The sequence below is a fragment of the Syzygium oleosum genome, unplaced genomic scaffold (genome assembly GCF_021117445.2).
Source record: "Syzygium oleosum isolate NSW1041296 unplaced genomic scaffold, Sole_v2.1 Sole_v2.09, whole genome shotgun sequence".
Taxonomy (NCBI): domain Eukaryota; kingdom Viridiplantae; phylum Streptophyta; class Magnoliopsida; order Myrtales; family Myrtaceae; genus Syzygium; species Syzygium oleosum.
Genome location: NW_026607493.1, coordinates 5851925 through 5874396, shown reverse-complemented (window position 1 = coordinate 5874396; position 22472 = coordinate 5851925). Strand labels below are relative to the sequence as shown.

The 22472-nt window shown below is 41.3% G+C and overlaps 3 protein-coding genes across 3 annotated transcripts in view; all 3 read right to left on the bottom strand.

The window, feature by feature from the left end:
* The window catches only part of LOC130139003 (uncharacterized), a 42352-nt gene extending 26463 nt beyond the window's left edge, over positions 1-15889 (bottom strand). Inside the window, exons 1-2 of the mRNA XM_056314894.1 lie at positions 15612-15889; positions 15116-15483 (exon numbers count right to left, since the gene is read on the bottom strand). Coding sequence (XP_056170869.1) covers positions 15156-15483; positions 15612-15769 — 486 coding nt within the window. The 5' untranslated portion in view covers positions 15770-15889 and the 3' untranslated portion in view covers positions 15116-15155. The remainder of the gene's footprint in view (positions 1-15115; positions 15484-15611) is intronic.
* Positions 10-2974, bottom strand: LOC115673475 (probable arabinose 5-phosphate isomerase). The gene is made up of 3 exons (XM_030595659.2): positions 2260-2974; positions 778-1001; positions 10-421 (listed from the first exon to the last, which is right to left on the bottom strand). Exons 1-3 carry the CDS (start codon positions 2935-2937, stop codon positions 265-267), a joined length of 1059 nt encoding a protein of 352 aa, XP_030451519.1. The 5' UTR covers positions 2938-2974; the 3' UTR covers positions 10-264.
* Positions 5086-11985, bottom strand: LOC115673477 (uncharacterized). The gene is made up of 5 exons (XM_030595661.2): positions 11701-11985; positions 9734-9906; positions 7533-7716; positions 5532-5638; positions 5086-5405 (listed from the first exon to the last, which is right to left on the bottom strand). Exons 1-5 carry the CDS (start codon positions 11770-11772, stop codon positions 5324-5326), a joined length of 618 nt encoding a protein of 205 aa, XP_030451521.1. The 5' UTR covers positions 11773-11985; the 3' UTR covers positions 5086-5323.
* Positions 15890-22472: the final 6583 nt, after the last annotated feature.

The following is a 22472-nucleotide window of genomic DNA, read 5'->3' as shown; positions in this document are numbered from 1 at the left end:
ACAATACAATGGCAAGAACAAAAAGAGAGAGACCCACATCTGAGCGCGTTTCCACCATAGATCGTGTTGTTTTTTGCGCTGAATCTTTGTTACAAAAATGGCACGTGCTCTAGCTACGGGGGTGTGCGAGTATTTTACAGTAGAGTACACCTAACAAATAACTCAGCTGTTCACAAATACAAATAATCTGATCCACAGAAGAAGTGCAGCCTCTCTTCTGCTAAAATAATAGAATTGAATTGAATCTAACCAAATAATGCAAAATCAGAGGCCTGCTGAGACCAGTCCGTGCAACGTGACAATGCCGATCAGTACATTTTGGTGATCAATCACGGGCAAAAACTGTACTGGTGATGGTGGAGATTCCATCTTCTCCATAGCTTCCACTGCCATTGCATCTGGGCCTATGATTCTCGGGTTCCTGATTCAGCCAAAATAACATCAGGATCCGGTCGAGAAACTATGCACGAGTCCATGTGCTTGTGCTTGTGTTTGTGCTTGAGCGGCCCAAGAAATGTGATGAAAACACTTTTTTTCATCAGGTTCTTTTAAGGGTAAATAAAGATTATATCGGACGAACCCCACTCTACTACAAATCCTCCAAATTCGTGGACACCGCGTCTTGAATAGAAAAATGGAAAAGATTAAAAAGAAGAAAAAGCATATATCTTACAATGGATACTTGTAAGCCCAAATGTACTAATTACCAAATCCGAAAAAAAGAGTTAAGTCATCTTTCAGTAAAAGCAATCGTAATCTAGATTGTTGTTCACATACCTGTTGCACATTTCACCCACTGTGAGCTTGAAGATACCCTCTCCACTAGACTTCAGAGTGCGTCGGAGATCCCCATCAGTAAAAGTTCCGATCAGGTGGTACCCTTCGTCTATGACAAGAAGGCACCCACATCCTTTACTTGTTAGCTCCACAAGCTGATCCATTATCAGCTCTCCTTCCCTACAGACAGGTAGTTCATTTTGCTGCTTCATCACATCTTTCACCTGCACCTCACGCAGGCAAGCCTCAAAATAATGGACTTAAACGGCATGTATTGCAAACTGAAGATATGCTATCGCAGCCGTAGTTAGCAAGCAGAAAGGTAAAGTATTCGCTGGAGTTGTCATCCAGCTAGCAATTTACTGCAGAAAACAATTTGGTGTGATCAAAACAGACAGTTTGAATTTGCAAGAAATGGATTTGGAGAATGGCTAGAGGAGAGGGAAAGATGTTCATGCAGCATTTATGATTGCCCTGGTTCTAGCAAAACAATGGACATTGCAATCATCATCAAGCATAATTTGAAATTCAGAAACTTAACATAGAAGAAGGAATTCACCACCGCAAGAGTATTTCGACCCATCAAACTACCAGTTAATGTCCTTATGTGAAAGACAAAAACCAGTCTACTATATTGCAAATGTTAGGACACCAAAATCAACCAGATCTAACTCTTTGCCCAACAGCATTCAAACATAACCTCAACAATTTGTGCAATGCCAATCATCCCGATCTAGTTGCAATTTGATCAATAATTCGACTAATAACCAAGACCACCATATTTCTCATTAACAGTGGTATCTAGACCCATTAAAAACACCCCCTGTATCCATCATAGACTGGTGCCGAAGGAGAGAAACTGTGAATTCTCATTTTCTTCCAAAGTTTCCATCCTATAAGACCAAACATCAAGGATTTTACAACCAATCTCCCAACCATAGATCCGTAGACGGGGAACTTGTAGATATTAAATGGTGGGACAGAAGACCAAAATCTAAGAAACACACACCAACAATGAAAAAAAGCCTTAACAGCTCACATACCAGAAGCTAATGTGAGACAATTTCATATGACTCGTGCATTAGCTGAACTATATAAGTTCATATCGAAGAAAACAAGATTCATCGGCACCATCAAATCTTGTTCTTTTCTGATATGCTAAAGCAGCATTGCATCCTCGACCAAAAAAAGGCAGCATTGGATCAAACACATAAGCCACATCACACCCATCATAAAAGGATAAGTAGACACTAAATCATGGCAAATGCTTCCAAGACAACATCCAAGAGCATTACAAATGTGAATCTCATCAAAAATGGGAATGAACAAATCAAACAACAGCACTCAATAGCATATGTTTCCGAACACGAGCACGTCTAGTAAGCAAAAGCCACACCCTTTCATCTAGATCCTAAGCCACATAATCACACAAATTCACAGAAGCGACGAAAACCCTTGCGAAATCGAACACAAGCCACAGACCTTGAAAATGAGAGTCTTGCCGATCCTCCCGGCGGGGTGATTGGCGGCGTAAGCCTCCTTACTCAAATTCCTGGCGCCCATCAAGGCGATGGCGACGGTATCCCCGAAAACCATCTGGATCGCGGTCGAGGTGACGGGGGCGAGGTCGAAGGGGCACAGCTCCCTCTCCAGAGGCAAATACACGTCCATGTCGCAACAGCGCTTCAGCAGGTTCTCCTCGGTGGACGTGACGGAGATCAAGAACGCGCCTTTCGCGCGGGCGCAGGGCACCAGCCGCAGGAGCTCCTCGGTGTTGCCCGATTTGCTGAAGAGGACGAGGACGTCGCGGTCGGCGAGGATGCCGATGTCGCCGTGGAGGGCGTCGACTGGGGGCAGGAAGCCGGAGCGGATGCCGAGGGAGACGAGGGTCTGGGAGATCTTGTGGGCGACGAAGCCGGACTTGCCGACGCCGGTGAAGAAGACGGTGCCGCCGGCGCCGGATTTGAGGAGGAGGGCCTGGGTGAAGCGGAGGGTCTGGGGGAGGTCGAGGTTGTGGAAGAAGAAGTTGAGGTGGCTCTGCTGGGACTTGAAGAGGCGGAGGAGGGTGGGCTCGTCGATGGCGGCGTTGGCGTTCTTGGGTTGATCTGGGGTGGTGGAAGGAGGGCGGTCTACGGAGGAGAGAGGAGGGAGAGACCCCATTCTTCTTCTTCTTCTTCTTCTTCTTCTTCTTCTTCTTCGGGGGGGCTGGAGATAGAGAGAGAGATCTGAAAGATTTTGGTTGTGTTTGGATTCGAGCGAAGAAGATGACGATGATGATGATGGGGAATTGCTGTTAATTGGGTTTGATTTCGCGGGATTGGTGGTGGTGGTGTGTGTGTGTGTGTCGGTGCGCTCTCCCGAAAAGATGTCACACTTCTCTGTCAATGTGTAGGACCAACATTCCCCCTTTCGAACATCGACTTTGCGTTCGCGCTTCCGAAAACAAAAACCGAGTAATCTTTCGAGGTTGCCGTGTCGAGCCTCGCGTGTTCCTCAGTTTTTTCGTGCTTTTGTATCGTGTAGTCGGACCGTCGTAAACGGGACATCTGACGGTGCGGACGGCGGAAGAACGCGTCCAATCCATGTCCCTTTCGAGTGTGATTCTGCTCGCGCTTCAAGAAATGGAGCGTGAAGCTGTAAGTCGCTCTTTGCTTTGATTGGACTAGGGTCCCGCGAGATTGGGTTGTCATCTTTGAAAAGAAAATGGATAGCTCCACTAAGATTCATCAAAATGGTTCATATTCTTTACTTCTTAGTCCATATTTAATAGACTGAGTTATTATATAAATTTTTTTTATCATAATATATGAATTAGTTGAATTGATTATAAATGAGTTTAAACATAATATGAATATTAAATAGATCGTAAATGGATTACGACATATTTAAATCTAAGCTACCTTTATAGCTCTCTTTTCATTCTCTCTCGCACTCACTCGATCTCGCACTCACTCACTTTGCGCTATCACCTTAGTTTGGATATGAGTTTTCCTAGATTGATTAAAATAGAAATATTTTAACAACATGGATCGGGCCATGTATATGTCACGTATGGGTCGGGTCGGGTCGGATGGGTATAGATCATTAAATTTGTATTGCAATGTAAATTAGTCTATTTGGGGCGGACCATTTTAAATCCGACGCGACTCATTAGTTTGACGGATTTAGTTCCATGCAAGAGAAAATGTGCTGACCATATCTTTTCTTGTCTTCGAGGATAATTTAGAATTGGACCGATTTTTATGTCTTTCTTTAGTGGAGACAATATCCAAAGAAATGGAAAAGTGAGACAAAAGGTGAATTTGGCGAAATTCAGCGAATTACCATAACAGATAATGATCTTCGGGCAGATGAGTATATTCAAGACGTTGTATATAATGTTGATGTCGGGATTGGAAAAATTGAGTACTCTTTTCCAAGTGCAATTGATCAATAAGAGATTTCTAACCAAAAAAAAAAATCGATGAGAGATTTATGGCAGACAGCTAAAAAATGCATCCTTTTTTTGGCCAAAATAATCCTCCCAAAATTAAGATAAATGATTTTGACTAATTTCAATTAAAATAAATTTACTGCCACAAAAGAAATTGGACCATCCAATTTTCTTACTTGTCTAAGGTGAACATCTCATGCACTAGTAGATACCTAGAACACTTCGCTTGTGCTTGTGCTTGTGCATGTCCAATTTTTTCCTTTTCACCAAATAATGTAATTGCTGAAGCATTAATTGCGTTACATGCAAATGACCGTCAAATAGCAAAGTGAAAGCATACAAATCGTTTATAATTTCAAAAATTAACCCCGCTATCAACTCATCTTCATTTCAAAACAACAGTTTGGCGTCCACAATGTATAATATTCATTTTTAGATTGAGTGAGATTTTCTAGTCAAATAAGAAAGTAATTACATATTTCAGGAATTATTATTAGTATTTAGTCATGGTAGATGATATCCAGTGAAAAATATGGGGTCCTAGCAGCTGTCTGGCTCACTGATTAGGTTGCTACAGAGATAGATGATGTGCTCTTGTATGCAGTTCTTTATGCGACCAGCTCTCGAGCTCTTACAGTAAAACATCACATTCGGAGACCCATCAAAAGGGATAACATCACGTTGAACTAACTTTCAATGTGTCGGTAGCGAATTAAGATCACATGTTAAAGCAACAAACGAGGGTCGCATTGCGCGAAAGGAACTTTCAGTTGAAGGGCCAGCAGAGAAAGGCACGAGTGAGAAATGCGATAACCGTCCCTTATTTTTTCTTTCTCACCTAGCATACCTCTGTTGACAAACATTATAAACCGAGGTAAACCAACAGCGAGCACCAGCCATTAACATATTCTGCGAAGAGGAAGTCAGAACCACCGAATAAATGAAATGGTGATCCCACTCAAGACAACAAGACAAAGCCGTCCGATAAATGAAGAATGCAGTGCGGCATGTGAGTTCCCATTTGTTCTAAAAGATATAACAAGAATTTCCCTCTTCCAGAACTTCTCAAGAGAGAACACAAAACCCGGCGAGTGACCTTAGTCAGCCACATTTTCACGCTTTGTGATTCCTCGCCATCTCGTCAACATCCAATTCAACTTCCAAGACAGGCGAATCCTTCTGCATGCTGTAGTAACTGCGCATGAATAAAACAGAGATCAATCACCAAAACCATACTTACTGCTTAAAGAGATAATTGGTCACGGTCTGGTTTCATTTCGACACATGACCTGCATTCAATATCCTGTTTTGAGCAGCTCACCTGTTCTGCACCGGGCCATGATCTACAGCTGTTCTTAGGCAATATATGGCCCTTCCAACAACATCATTCATGAAAACAGGACCAAATGTTCGACTGTCATGTGCTTCCTGCCATGAAGATGAGAGAAAAAGAACCAATCATTTAAAGCAGGCAATAGGTTTCTGAATAGGTCAGGTATGCTGTTTAGGAAGGTGATGTTCTTAAACTTCAACAATTGAAGTTTTCTTCTGATGTTAGTCTAACCAATTTAGAACAGCCACAAAGACATTAGCAGCAACTAAACCATACTATAGCAGTAGGATACCGCCATAAGACCAGTATAAAACACACCAAAAAAGTATATCTACTTGAGCAGTGTCAATGGAGTATCTGATGATCATAGAATGGTTAAACAAGCCATACGAACGAAGGGCCATGCTGATCATTATAGTTTGTTCAATTCTCAAGTGAAATTTATAACCTTGTGGTGATGAATTCTAGATATCAAATTGTAGTTAACTTTAGGATTTAAGTGTCTCATGGGCTCCTTGAGCCTCAAAGCTATAACTGAAAAATGTTGCAAATACATGTATAAAGAAGAAGAGAGACATCAGAGCGATCAGTCGCAAAAGTGTTCACAAGCCCTTCTGTGACAGCCCAGGCGGTGGTGCGTGGGGAGGAGGGATGGCGGTGCGTCAACGCCTCGGTCCTCGGACGCGCGCAAGGAAGGGAGGGGGAGCCTCTCTTGTCCCACATCGCCTAGGGGGGGAATCTTGGACTGGCTTATAAGGCTTGGGGTTCTATATTTATGTAACGCGTTTTAAAGCCGTGAGGGTTAGTGGGCCCAAAGCGGACAATATTACACAGTGTAGACCCAAGGTGTTACAGGTGGTATCAGAGCCGACTCCCGACCATGTGTGGAGCCATAGCAAGGACGCTGTGCCCCTAAGGGTTGGAGAGTATGACAGCCCAGGCGGCGGTGCGTGGGGAGGAGGGACGGCGGTGCATCTGCGCCTCAGTCCTCGAATGTGCGCAGGGAAGGGAGGGGGAGCCTCTCTTGTCCCACATCGCCTAGGGGGGGAGTCCTGGACTGGCTTATAAGGCTTGGGGTTCTATATCTATGTAACGCGTTTAAAAGCTGTGAGGGTTAGTGGGCCCAAAGTGGACAATATTACACAGTGTAGACCCGGGGTGTTACACCTTCTATAGGAGTTGAAAAGAATATTAACCCCACTACGCAAGCTATTTACCACAGCGCTTGTGGATGATAGAAAACTATGACCCACATATAGTTAATATTAGACTTGTTCTTGCCCATCAACAATAAGAGAACCTCTGTTCACAATATTAAAACCTCTGCAGCTATTTGTCCCACAGTTGTGAATGCTCTCTAACGTAGGCTGTTGCATAATGAAACACTACGTGCTTTAAGCCCAGAGGTCCAATGAATTAGTCAACAGGTGCCCACATCTGACTTATCTTTACATCTAAAACTTTTATGCAACCTGTCCATAGCACTTGCATTTTGGAAGTTAAATTCGTGGGCAAAAGTCAGCAATCAGACAAGAAATATGCACTTTATCACATATTATCAGAAGCAAAATCTTAATTTTATATCACTATTCATCTCTGACAAGATGCTTTCACCTTTAATCCCACAACCTGTCCCTAAAAGATATCAATTTATAAGGTAAGGATCAATAATGCTGGTTAAGTATAGCTTCTCATCTGAATTTTTCTTCGTTAAGTATCTAGGGAAAAACTTTCATGGTTGCATTCATGCTATTAATATATTATACTTGTTTCTCACTATAGTCAGACGGAATGCCCAAACTCTTCATTGGAGGGGCAAATCGACAGAACATGATAAGGAAAATGATTTCATACAGTTCATTGGCTTCTTAAATGAAGAAAATAAATAAAACCCATTGCATAACCACTAACAAGTAAAGTCACGTAACATTACTACTCATCGATCAACTCAGGAAATGAAGGTAGAATATAATTTAGCAGCACATGTACCTTGGGCTTCAGATCTTTGTTATCGGCCAGTACCCAGCATTTACCATTTTCAAGGACAAAAGGTTCATCTGTTGGATCAGTAGACACCATTTCATACCCCTCGATGGCAGCCAATCTTCTGACTAAGTAGTTATTTGATTTTTCAGGATCCTTCAAAAGTAGAACATCTCCTACAAAAACATGGCTGCAGAAGGTGTAGTAAGAATAATACAGTGAGCATATGCACCTAAGACAAATGATTGGGCCCTATTCCCCAAATTTACCAAACACATGAATGAACAGTTCACCACAACCTAAGACACCCGGATAACAAATCATGAGATCCAGTCAAGGATGGTTTACAAAAAGTGAAAATCGTTATAATGCGAGCTCTGAAATTCAGTTTATGACACCATGATTTGAATTTTCCAAGATTATTCAACCTATTCAGCCACTGCAGGTGATCTCAAAACGTGGACCCAATTGCATGTGTTTATCTGTTGGTCAGTACTTCTCAATAAATGATTAAATAAAAGCTGCTCGCTAATTATCTTAGCATTCAATGCAACCCCACCCCCCCCCCCCCCCCTTCCCCAAAAGAAATAAAAATGCAGTGCTGAGAGGAGAGATGATTGGCAAACATGTGCTTCATAAATCTTTTTACCTCTTTATGCAAAAGTACACACACCAAATCATAGATCTCCACTTGAAAAGTAGTGAACTCTGGGAAATTGCTTTTTCAATAGGTTTAAGTATAGCTTTCCACAGTACACGTGTGCATGCATGTGAGAGGAGGACACAGAGACGGATTGTGAAAGGGAAAGTATGTAAACGTTAGAAAAAGGTTCAAGTGGCACTATAGAATATAGTTATATGCACACAGTGAAGGCGACCCAAAAGCATGACAGCCAAAACTATTCAAAATGATACTTTTTTAGATTTAGTTGAACTCACAGAACCTAAACTGAGGGATAACGATATCAAACCCAAGAAACTGAAACTGAGAACATAAGCAATCCTAATGAGTACCCAAGCATTTAGCGTGAAAGACAAACAATCAGATCCTCAGGATGATTATGTCTTTTGGAAGTTAAAAGAAGAACGTCAAGAAATATACTTCTGCTAAAGAAAAATGACAATTTTCAACAACGTGGAATTGCTGAGTAGGCTGTAAATGGATATGCATTCAATCCTTACTCGTCGAGTGAAGCCATGAACTATCTATTATACAACTCCAACAATTATAGCTCTGGGCCTCAAACAAGCATACAAATTTGGGAACAATGTGTGCCAACATGTATGCTACACCATCGGCTCAAGCAAACAACTCCTACTATTATTATTTTTTTTGGTAAGGAACTCCTATTATTGCTAATCACATAAATTGCTTTGGCACCAATTATTGATTAAAAGAGCACCAGCCATCGTGGTAGTTAACAAGCTCAAGCATGAACCTTTTCTTGGAGACAAGTGCCTGTCAGGCATATACGACTGGTCAACATATATTCGCTTATGGTAGCATAACCATGTAGTAGAGAATGGATAAAGTAGGTTCTAAAGCTATAAACTACGGATTATCTTGGCTGTACCCATAAAGTTATGATTTGTTACATTGTTTTGAGAACTTCCATTAACTCGCCCCAACATAATGGCATTTAATTTCAAGTGTGACACCTAAACAGACTTAAACACACATTCTCTCTCATTGTTGTCTGCTCTGTTATCTAGTCTTGTTTGTTACCTTAAATCCTATCCATCCAATAAGTTGTAGTTATTTACATTTGGTTTCACAAAATGAATATATCGCTAGTGATGGTTTGGCTGACAAAAGATATTCAAAGAAAATAAACCATGCACACTGGAACTGAGGTTCATAAGTTCAAGGAGGTCCGGTAAGTTTCACATTCCACAAGTTGGGAAGTAATGACCAGGAAAAAGTTACAGATAGGGAAAGCCTATCCCTGCGGGGGGAAAAAAAAAAAACAAGCCCATCAGGTCAATAAACAATGGCCACTCAGTTCCACAAACATCAGAATACTAAGTAATCTGTTTCCTCCTTGTATGTTCCCCTTTGCAGAAATTTCCTGCTAACGTGTAAATTGGAGTAAAGAGAGTTATGACAACTCTGGTGTAACTGAACTAGCCTCAATCAGCAACTTGGCAATTTGAAGAAGGGGGGCAGATAGGATTTTTTTTTAATCAAAACAGTAAAGTGTACTCACGTTGGATCTGCATGTGGAATTTTCCGAACGAGAAGAGTTCCTGTAAGCCCTCCTGCAGCAGAAGCTATTTCCTCTCCTTTAAGCCAGTGCAAGTATGTCAATCTTCCTTGAAATAGATGTCTCCACATAGCATCTCCTACTTGTCCATCGGTAATTAGGCCACCTTTATAGCTCTGCACACACTCAAAATGTGGATTCAGCTAACATGCACTCCCTATACATAAGATGAAGCATCAAAGAAAAAACTAAGCATCAGTTGCAAGTTTCTCTGTTTTCTTTGTCTCCATATCATATGTCTAGGATGCTTTCTACCACTGATATTTACTCTCATGGTATGAGTCATGTATATAATCCATCAGATTTTTATATATCGCCAAAAGGATATCAAGATTTTTTAGGTGCTTCTTTAAAGTTTAAGGCAGGCACTCATGAACTTCACATGGAAGAATTTATTTTTAAAGACAAAAATCATATGAATATTTCACATGTAGGAAGAAATGTGACGCCACATAACTTTCAAAATGTAATCGCTAAGCAAATTGTTGATGAAAACAAGCACATTCAATGAAACTAATTGTCCCGTGTATGGACTAAATTATTTCAGTAGATCTCCATAAATGACAGGGTGGAACAGGAGCTTGGTAGCAAATTGAAGGGGGTGGGATTGAGCCCACAATCATCTTTAGATTCCACAATCTAGATGTCAAAATTCTAGAATTGAACAAAAAGTCACAGACAAATTTATGGGGGAATTCAATAGAAACTACATTCACTATAATATCAGGATACATATGTCATTACCTGACTGACCATTCTCAACACGAGACTACTAGGTCAATGAAATACAATTATAAGAGAAACAATCACTGTTCATAATCCGGATGGTACTATAACAACATGTTGAATCCACATGATCACAATAAAACCGGTTCATAGTACATGTTATGTTTTATTGCCGTTCAGGGGGACGTCGCCCAATGCTGAATATGAAGTAACTAGCAGGTCTTGGCTGGCCTTGAGATCCGCCGACTGCTGAGGTTCAGCTGTCGAGTGGATAAGAACATGCAAACCAAAGAGAAGGCTAACTGCATTGGTCCATTCCTCAATAATGTTGACAGACTCGGGAAAAAAAAGAACTTGTTAATAGGTGAACAGGGATGCTTCTACTACGTTCAACATTTCATGGAGCTCCTTATATCAGAAAAGGCTAGACTCACCTGTCAGTTTGTGTTTCCTATATAGACACGGACTGGCAACCTCTCAACAACTTTTAGAGGGTTTCTGTGTTTATCACTGACGAATTTAACTGAAACACGATGAAGAGTGGAACAACCAATCAACCCTTAGAATTATATGGTCTAGTCTTGATATTCACACCCTGTTCTGTCTAGTAAGCCGAAGTTCGTTCAACTCGCACAACTATTCTGAAGATTTTCATTATTTTCCAAAGCTCAGAAAACAGAATCCAACCATATCTTAAGCACCAGAAATCACAACAAAGCCAACCATATACACCCAAGCCAACACTAAAGCAAACCCTATTTCCAATTAACAAGAAAGAGAGGTAAATGTCCAACAAAGAGATAATGCAAGAGCAGAACCAGCTAGAAGATCGACCCACGAGATGAGAAAAAGAGCCTAAAAAAAACAAACTTTCATCTGGAACAACGCATTCTGGGCGACCTACCAATCGTCCCAACCTATACAAATGAACCAATCAGACCACAAAACCCAAACCATCACTCCAGAAAACAACAATCTCAACGAAAATTAGGTGCCCCGGTATTAACAACAAAACCAATTCCGAGGAACCAAAGGCACGAACAGGAGATTGAAAGCACCCGTAACCCGCCATTGAAAAGCGCGAACGACATTGGAGCGAACCAATCACGAACCAGAAGCGGCGGAATCATGCGGGCGGTGATCCAAACAACAAGAAGAAGGAAGGAAGGGAATGTGAGGGAGACCTTCCAACTGAGATACGCGGAGTACTCGAGCTTGTGGTAGAGGTACCGGACCCACGTCGAGATAGCCACCATTTTCGCCGGCGAGCTGTGGTGTGATCCTCCTCCTCCTCCTCCGCCGCCACTTCTCCGATGAACTCGTCGTCTCCAGTCGCCGGCGATTCCTTAAACCTTCCTCCTCTCTCCCTCTCTTCTCCCTCTCTCTCTCCTTCTGGTCTTGTTTTTCTCGGGAAAAATCGCAGGAGTGGGAAAATCGGTGATTTTCCAAGAGCAGAGGCCCGTCTTGAGAAAATTTTTGGCTTTGCTTTTTTAGGGACAACTCCGCGAAAACTTTGTTGGATAATTGGATTTTTGCCCCTGATGAATTTTCAATCGAGCCCCCGTTAGGATAATTGTTGTGAGTTCTCGCCCTTCAAGATAATTTCAAATTCGCCCCAACTTTCTTTTTTTCTTTTTCTGTTGGCATAAATGTCTCTTTGTTCGGTTTGTTTTGTGGAAATATTTTCCTAAAAGTGCTTGAAATAATTAGTCGATGGAAAATTTTTACATTATTGACGATAATTTATGATTAAGTGTATTCATGGACAATAAAAATATTTTTTATTAATTCATTATTATAAATGATATAAACGATTATTTATAGAAAAATCGGGTTAATTCCAAAAAAAAACACCAATTTTAGGTCGATGGACAATTTTGGCCCGAACTTTTTTTTGTTCCATAAAAAAGCATCAACTTTAGGTCGAGGGACAATTATGGCCTGAACTTTTTTTTATCCTGTAAAAAAGCACCAACTTTAGGTCGAGGGACAATTCTGGCCCGAACTTTTTTTTGTCTCGTAAAAAAACACCAACTTTCACTTAAATCTCAAATCTGACCCTTATTGACTTAAAACCATTGATTTTCCAACTTGACTATTCCACCTTAGCAATAAATTCACGTGACTTGCTGACTGGATTTAAAGCATTATTCATTGTCTTATTCTCTAAACCACAGCTTGAAGAATAACGGTGAAACTGTTCGTCTCCTTCATTTCACCGGCAAGTCAAAAATATCTTCAAATTGAATCTTTCTGGCCAAACTTCGTCGTTTTGTCATAATCTGAAGCTGTAGACTACCGCCTGTCGACAGACGCCATAGAAGAGATTCGCCAGGCTCACCACCATAACTTTTTTTCTCAAACAATGGTAACTTCAGACAGAAAATCAATGGGGGGCCAAATTTGGGATTTAAATGAAAGTTTGTGCTTTTTTACGAGACAAAAAAAAGTTCGAGCCAGAATTGTCCCTCGACCTAAAGTTGGTGCTTTTTTTTGGAATTAACCCTAGAAAAATCTTTTCCAAATCTTTTTTTTTTGCGAAACAAACGGAGAATGATCACTAAGCGAGTTCGAATCTTATTCTTTTCATACTTACGGAGAGTGATCTCGGACCGACAGTCCGTTCCATATTACTATTCTTTTTTTAAATATTCTGAAGGAAACCCTAAATTAGTAAATTATGTTTCACATTTTCTAGAATATAGAAATGACTTTTTTATATATAGAAGCGACTAGGGAATAGAAGAAACCAAAAAAAAAGGAATCACCATTTCTGAGACCAACTCTGGAATGGGCTTGGATTGGTTGGTCTAGTCCTAGGATCGGGCGGGTCGGTTCTCGATTTGACAAACGGGGAATTAACCCTACCTAGTTCGGTTTCAGATTCCAAGGTGAGAATTGACTAGAGATGTGCAAAAGGAACCGATCGAATTAGACTGAATTGACCGATTTTAGGCAGTTCCAAGGATGTCAGTCCGGTTCCCAATTCCTATTTTTTTAATCGATGTCTGATCGGTTTGGTTTTCGGTTCCAGGGTAGAAATCGAACTGACTGATATATGTATAGTTTTTTAGAAAACCCTAATATGGTTGCAGCTCCCTTCCTTCTTGCGCGGCTCTCGTATCAACTCTCAGTCTTCACTCTTGAGTAAGTTTTTTTCGTCTTTGGATTGTTGATATTTTGTGTGCTTTCCTAATTAATCTCCTCCACTGCTTCTATTACGATGATTTTAGAGCAAACGATTGTGACGATGCTTTTGATTGTGATGATGGTATGATTCTAGAAATTAACATTTCGCGTGCTTTCCTTGTTAATCAACCGATTCCATTGGATTTGACCGGATCGGACCAGGAACCAATCATTTCTAGAATTGACACTCACCCTGGAATCGATCACTCCTACCAAATTAGGCCTAATCTTTGTTGCCCAACTTATTACTTTTTTTTTATAAAAATAAAATGTACTAGAAAACAATATGTGATTTGAGCTCGAAATGGGTTCACCCAAACTAGAATCAATGTGATGATATCTCCACTATTTTCTTAGTGCGTTTGTTTAACTGAAAACTTTATAATAAATGAAAATATTTTCCATAAAAATCACTTTCAAGAGTGAGTGATTTATTTATTATCAGAAGGAAAATTGTTTTTCCTCAATCTACATTTGTTATTCTCAATCTATGAAAAATGTTTTCCGTACATGGTTTAGTTTTCCGTCAGTCAATGCTGAAAAGTTGGAAAACAATTTCTCCGAAAGCAATTTATCTTCAAACAAACAAATTATTAGAAATAACATAAAACCAAAGATGTTCTATTACCACATTCTTATGAGTCAAAATCGGTCGTCATCCGGCAGGTAACCATCAATTATCGTACGATGTTTTGATCGGTCAATTATGTATCAAGATAGTCTAAATTGGTAAATGCGAACCATACACAACCCTAATTAGCAAACCTTGATGTTATTCACTCTCCCGTGTCATTCTCTCTCCTTCACGACAGCCGCCGCCTCCGGCGCCTGCGACCTGCCACCACCACCAAAGACCAACCGCCGCCTCAGCCACAAATCTTTGGTCCAACGCCCCCCAAAGACCACCACCACGACACGTTGCGCGGCAGAGCTCAACATCACGTGCCTCTCTAGAGGCGGTCATGAACAAGGGGGGGTTCCGGCGCCGGCTCCGGCGGGTACTAGAGACACGTTGCTAGCGTTCGCCACCTCACCGCTTGACGTATCAGAGCGCGCGCGCCCAATCGCAAAGGGTCTAAGATTCTTGTCGAAGACGAGCTCAGCCTGCAGCCAGCTCCATCTGATCGGGCCTCCACTGGCTGATCGTGCAGTCAACCAGTGTCAGAAAAAAGTAATCCAAAAGAGCGGGACAAGTCACGTGACTGTCGTGTCAGGCGAACATCACGCGATGTCGCGTGACCGCTCTCCTGGTTAAACCGTAAATTCGAACGCACGATTCAATTACAGAACCACTTTGGTTAGAGTAAAAACCGATAAAACAACCGACCAGTTAGGTTAGAACTTTCACATGCTGATCTGGCAAATCATTTCTGTGACTACGGCTGCTACTCGAGTCTCAGTAGGAGAAACAATAGAAAGAACAAGAAAGAAGAAACAAAAGGATTTGCTGCTAATTACAGGCTTCGTTGGCGACGGCGAACTGGTCGACCTGATCGGTGGCGGCTCGCGGCGAGGCCAAGGCCTGGATGAGCAGGGTCTTGACCTCCCAGGCCGAGTAGGCGAACCCTTTCCGGGCGTACGAGTTGAGAAGGGCCGCGCTCGCCTGCTTCACCAGCCTGCCGTACGCGCCCCCCACGCCGACGACCCCGGCCGTCGATTCCCACACCGTCAGATCGCCGCCGTAGAGCTCGGCGATCGCCCTCGACCCGAACGCCCTCGACACCGTGGATTTCCTCGGCACCATCCTCGGCCACTTCTCTCGCCCGCTGCTCCAGTACCTGCGCAAGGACAGAAACAAAAAAGAAGAAGAAGAATGAAACAGCAAACCCGAGTCAGCCACCGGAGGCAGCGGGTCGACTCGGCCCGACTCAGTCACCCAGAGAGAGAGAGAGAGAGATGGGGTTACTGAGGAGTGCATCGTCCTCTGGTGCGGGTGTAGAAAAACCCCAGCTTTCGTTCGCGGGAGGGCGGTGGTGCGGCCGAAGATGAGGCGGCGAGGGAGAGAAGGAAGAGGAGAGCGAGCGCCGCCGCGAGGGTGCCAACTAGAGAACGAGCCATTCCCATGTTCCGCGATTGTCTTCTTGCTGCAGAGAACGCGAACGTGTGCGTGCGGGAGAGTGTGCGCGTGTGTCTCAAGCTCTCGTCTTGTCTCCCCTGTCGGTTTCTCCCATTGGGGGGATCTGAGTGAGGGACCAGAGAGAGAGAGAGAGAGAGAGAGCGAGTCCCTAATCCGTGGGACGATGGAGCCACCAATCTCTTGGCACAGGTGTACCACACAAAAGTTGTCAACTCTTACCATGAGAGATGTTATTTTTATATTAATACATGGTGAGACCAAAATATAGATATAGAGAAAGGAATCAAATCGTACCAAGATTCATGGTGGGGGGGTCTCAAATTCCAGCTCTCTACCATATTAAATGAGTTACTAAATTAATTAAATAATTGCTCAAGGATTTGCCCTGTCTCCACCAACCTTTGATCAATGCTGTCTCCTTCTCAGGCAGCTTGTCTCTAGCAAAGACATGTGAGGTCGGCTGCCGAAAAAGATGAAAGAATAATACCAGTTTGGCCAAGTGGGTCACCAATTGTTGGCTCATGTTGAGGAAACTTAGGGTTATTGATGAGTATTATTCAGTCATTAATTTTTGAAAAAAGAATTGGATGGTAGGGAAGAGCTGATAAAAATAAGCTAGTTAGGTAAAAGTGCATAGAGACTAGTAAATAATGGAGAAGTATTTAATGCAAAGTAAGACCGGATCTAATTTAGTTTGTATATACATGGCACGTAAAATCGTATACGAACGAATTGGAATGCATTCAAAGACCCCCGGCTTTAGGTCAAATCTCGATTCCGCGCGAAACTGTTTTTTTATCTTAAAAAGATCCATAACTATCGCTCTAATCCCAAATCTGTCCACGTCTCGAAAAATTCGCCACCAGTTTCTTTAAGATTATTAACATCATGAGGTTGTTGTTGTTCCATACGAAGGTAAGAATGTCGACGAAGACTAGGATTCAGAAAACGAACCTCCGACCGGTCCTGATATTAATAATTTTGGAAAAATCGGCGGCGACTTTTGGGCGCGTTGGCAAATTTGGGACTAGAACGAAAGCCGTGAATTGTTTTTAGACAAAAAACAAGTTCGAGCCAGAATTAAAATTAAATCTAAAATTGGGTGTTTTTTTTCTTTTGGAAACTCCATTCGAATGTACGAGGGATTTTGACCCAAAAAAAGAAGAACATATGATGGACAAAAAGCCGTTTCCCGTTTTCGTGCACGCGGGCGTCCTTGTCTGAAACTTAGTCAATACTTTTCACCTCATGTGAAAAATTTGTCACCCTGAGTTTTAGCCCAGTGACCAAAATATTTCATGCAATCGATTTAAAGACAGTAGTACGTGAATTCCCTCCTGTTCTTGTCGAGTCGAGGGTGTCCTCAGTCTAATTTGGGGCAATCCATAAATGTGCGACACTTCGACAGGACCAAGAGTTCTTCCCCTTTTAATTCATTACTTTGTAATGTCAACATGGTAAAACAATTTGCCCCCTGCAAAATTATTGTCCATTACATCTGTCATTGTCAACCCACGAAATAATCTGTGCGAAATAATAAAATTAATTTTTTTTTGAAAAAAATTGTGGGTGCAATAAATGGTTATTGAGCTGATTTTCCTCTACATATTTTGTTAGTTTTATTCGAAGATATTTTGAACCGAAAGGTCAGATTTGTGTTTTAAATGGGTTGATTTTTCAATGACACCTATACGTTTTGACTGTGATTTTCTTGTGCTTTAGCTTTGATAACAATAATCTTCAAAACCTAAGATAAAGGTACCCCATTCTAGGCTAAAGTTAACTGACCATTAGATCGTGGACGGCCCTCCTGGTCGATTCTAAAATATCATTTTTAACCAACAAAAAATGGCCAAAGAAAAATAATAATATTTAAGAACCGTTGTCCTATATACGAACAAACGAAACCGTTGTGCTAAATCGATAAATCCTGGAGAATACATTGAAAACCGATTTTTAATATGTTTGTACATATAAACATAAACTCATATATTTACCTTAGACAAATAAATTGGTTTTTCAGACTAGCGGAGAATATTTCGAGGCAAAAATCAGTGAACACGATGTTTGGTAGTATCAGCGCACAGATTTTGTTAACGAGTATCCGGTCAATTTTCAACAAATAGATTGAGAAGATTTGGAAATTCTTTAGATTTTTAAAAAAAAAAAATTTGCATTGTTAATAATCGATGCTTCGCAAATCGAAGTACAGTTTTTATTAAATTCCAGAGACGACCCTCTTATCTATGATGCGTTTGACATTCTATATTAGACTGTCAACAGCAATGTCAGGTTACGTATTGGTGGGAGTTGTTGACCAGAAGAAGCAAAACGCAACTGGGGGCAAGTAGTGTAGGTCAATTGAACCAGCTGGATAGCTACACGCGTTCATGCGCATCGACCCAATTCACCATCCACAACGCTTTTCACTTCCTGGTCAATTCAATGGCCACCAGTAGTAAGTAGTTCATTAATAAGTGGCATACAAGTTAGGGTTTTGCAGAGTACCAATGCCCCAAGTTTGACTTTTGTGTGTGTTTGTCTATATCTAGAGAGAGGCAATCCGTATCTAGAGGTCCATAGGCATGCGATGATGCTGGTAAAATAATTGGGGGGTGAGAATACTAGTATGACAGGTGCGAGTTCGTCTCTCGCACTCTGCAAGAAACAGAGCAAAAATCAGAAAGTAAAATGAGTTAAAGATGGAACAAACAAAAACCGATATCTAGAGGCACTTATTAAACATATTTTAAGCGAACATTTACAGAAAGTTTATGATTTTCGAAGTGCTATTTTTTTCTCATGTTATGTTTAATTCCTGTCTTGAAAATTAAAATATTCTTAATTAAGCATGTTTAACAAGTGTCATGAGATCACTCAATCACGAGAGCAATTAATACATTGAGAATTGCGATATTTCCTTATTTGATTGCTTGACAAATGTCTCGGGACACCTTCTTACCGTGAGTCTCAGAGCGCTCGTTAAAAATTTAAATAAAGAAATATTGGCATTTTCAATGTGGACATTAGTACGACTCCTCCTTTAATGCTCCCTCAATTTCCCACATAAATAGCTTTTCGTGCTCTTCTCTTTGTTTGTTTTAATTCCTTTCTATTCTAATTCTTTGTTTTTTTGGTCGGAATCTAATCTAATTCAATAAGGTGCTAAAAAAAACTTGAACGAAGCAATCTTCCTTCATACTCGTGTATCCCGCGACGACATAGCTTCTCTAGTTGTCCCTAGAGGTGTCAAAATGGGTCTTAAACCAATATATGACCCATTTAAAAATAAATGGGTCATATATGGGTCGCTTAATTTTAAAGAGTCAACCTTAAATGGGTTTTAAATTTTAAAGCTTAAACATAAATGGGTCTAAATGGGTTGAGTTTGGAACCCATGTCCAATCCACCCACTAGACCCATCCACACACTCTCTTCCTCTTTATAAAGATGTTTAAAAAAAATCGAAATTTAATTATTTGTATTTTTTCTTTTATTTTTTTCTTTTTTCTTCTTTCTTTTTCTTTTTTTTTTATTCCGGCCGGTGGTCGGCCACGGCGACCGGCCACCGGGGCGGGACGACCTCACCAGAGGCCGGCGAAGCTCGAGCTCACCGGCCTCCGGCGAGGCTCGAGCTCGCCCGATTCCGGCGACCTCAAGGCTCGCCCGATCCTGGCGAGGCTCCAGCCTCGCCGATTTGGCGAGACTCGAGCTCATCGGCCTCGGGCGAGCTCTACCTCGCCGGCCTCGGCCGAGGCTCCACCTCGCTAGATCCGGCGAGGTAGAGCTCGCCCGAGGCTAGCGAGCTCGAGTCTCGCCAGATCGGCGAGGCTGGAGCCTCGCCTGAGGCCGAGGCCTCGCTAGATCGGCGAGAACGAGCTTCGCCGGCCTCCGACGAGCTCGTCCTCGCCTGTGGTCGGTCGCCGGCCACGGTGGCCGGCGATCGGCCAAAAATAAAGGAAAAAGAAAAAAGAAAAATAAAAAATAAAAATAATTAAAAATTCGATTTAAAAAATAAAAAAATATTAATTTTTTTTTATTTTCTTGGATAATGACTTTATGAAAAATATTTTCTAGAAATGTCGCATTTTTCGTAAAACAAACATAACCTCAAATTTAAAAAAATTTATAAATTTTTTTCGCTAGCTTTGTATTGCATAAAATGTTTTAGCAGTATAATTTTAAAAAAAAAATCATAAGAAACAAGTATTCCTAGATTAGGTTAAATATAAAAGTGTTTTAGCAATATGGGTCGGGTCGGGTATGGGTTGAGATATTTACACTTTGAATAAATTGGTCATAAACGGGTTAATGGGTCAATTTGGGTCGGACCATTTATGACCCGACCCAAACCCGACCCGACCCACCCGTTTAACAGGCCCAGGGACAACTCCGCGAAAACTTTGTTGGATAATTGGATTTTTGCCCCTGATGAATTTTCAATCGAGCCCCCGTTAGGATAATTGTTGTGAGTTCTCGTCCTTCAAGATAATTTCAAATTCGCCCTAACTTTCTTTTTTTCTTTTTCTGTTGGCATAAATATCTCTTTGTTCGGTTTGTTTTGTGGAAATATTTTCCTAAAAGTGATTGTTTATATAGCTTGAAATAATTAGTCGATGGAAATTTTTTACATTATTGACGATAATTTATGATTAAGCATATTCATGGACGATAAAAAATATTTTTTGTTAATTCATTATTATAAATGATATAAACAATTATTTATAGAAAAATATTTTCCAAATCTTTTTTATTTTTGCGAAACAAACGGAGAATGATCACTAAGCGAGTTCGAATCTTATTCTTTTCATACTTACGGAGAGTGATCTCGAACCGACAGTCCGTTCCATATTACTATTCTTTTTTTAAATATTCTGAAGGAAACCCTAAATTAGTAAATTATGTTTCACATTTACTAGAATATAGAAATGACTTCTTTATACATAGAAGCGACTAGGGAATAGAAGAAACCAAAAAAAAAGGAATCACCATTTCTGAGACCAACTCTGGAATGGGCTTGGATTGGTTGGTCTAGTCCTAGGATCGGGCGGGTCGGTTCTCGATTTGACAAACGGGGAATTAACCCTACCTAGTTCGGTTTCAGATTCCAAGGTGAGAATTGACTAGAGATGTACAAAAGGAACCGATCGAATTAGACTGAATTGACCGGTTTTAGGCAGTTCCAAGGGATGCCAGTCCGGTTCCCAATTCCTATTTTTTGAATCGATGTCTAATCGGTCTGGTTCTCGGTTCCAGGGTAGAAATCAAACTGACTGATATATGTATAGTTTCTTAGAAAACCCTAATATGGTTGCAGCTCCCTTCCTTCTTGCCTCACGTCTCGCTCAACATCAACACTCTTCACTCTTTCCCCTTTGCCTCTCACGCCTCACTCTTTTTGCGACTTAACTCTCATACGTCTCCCTCGGCTCTCGTATCAACTCTCAATCTTCACTCTTGAGTAAGTTTTTTTCGTCTTTGGATTGTTAATATTTTGTGTGCTTTCCTAATTAATCTCCTCCACTGCTTCTATTACGATGATTTTAGAGCAAACGATTGTGACGATGCTTTTGATTGTGATGATGATATGATTCTAGAAATTAACATTTCGCATGCTTTCCTTGTTAATCAATCGATTCCATTGGATTTGACGGGATCGGACCAGGAACCAATCATTTCTAGAATTAACACTCACCCTGGAATCGATTACCCCTACCAAATTAGGCCTAATCTTTATTGCCCAACTTATTACTTTTTTTTTTATAAAAATAAAATGTACTAGAAAACAATATGTGATTTGAGCTCGAAATGGGTTCACCCAAACTAGAATCAATGTGATGATATCTCCACTATTTTCTTAGTGCGTTTGTTTAACTGAAAACTTTATAATAAATGAAAATATTTTCCATAAAAATCACTTTCAAGAGTGAGTGATTTATTTATTATCAGAAGGAAAATTGTTTTTCCTCAATCTACATTTGTTATTCTCAATCTATGAAAAATGTTTTCCGTACATGGTTTAGTTTTCCGTCAGTCAATGCTGAAAAGTTGGAAAACAATTTCTCCGAAAGCAATTTATCTTCAGACAAACAAATTATTAGAAATAACATAAAACCAAAGATGTTCTATTACCACATTCTTATGAGTCAAAATCGGTCGTCATCCGGCAGGTAACCATCAATTGTCGTACGATGTTTTGATCGGTCAATTATGTATTAAGATAGTCTAAATTGGTAAATGCGAACCATACACAACCCTAACTAGCAAACCTTGATGTTATTCACTCTCCCGTGTCATTCTCTCTCCTTCACGACAGCCGCCGCCTCCGGCGCCTGCGACCTGCCACCACCACCAAAGACCAACCGCCGCCTCAGCCACAAATCTTTGGTCCAACGCCCCCCAAAGACCACCACCACGACACGTTGCGCGGCAGAGCTCAACATCACGTGCCTCTCTAGAGGCGGTCATGAACAAGGGGGGGTTCCGGCGCCGGCGCCGGCTCCCGCGGGTACTAGAGACACGTTGCTAGCGTTCGCCACCTCACCGCTTGACTGATCAAAGCGCGCGCGCCCAATCGCAAAGGGTCTTAGATTCTTGTCGAAGACGAGCTCAGCCTGCAGCCGGCTCCATCTGAGCGGGCCTCCCACTGGCTGATCGTGCAGTCGGCCAGTGTCAGAAAAAAGTAATCCA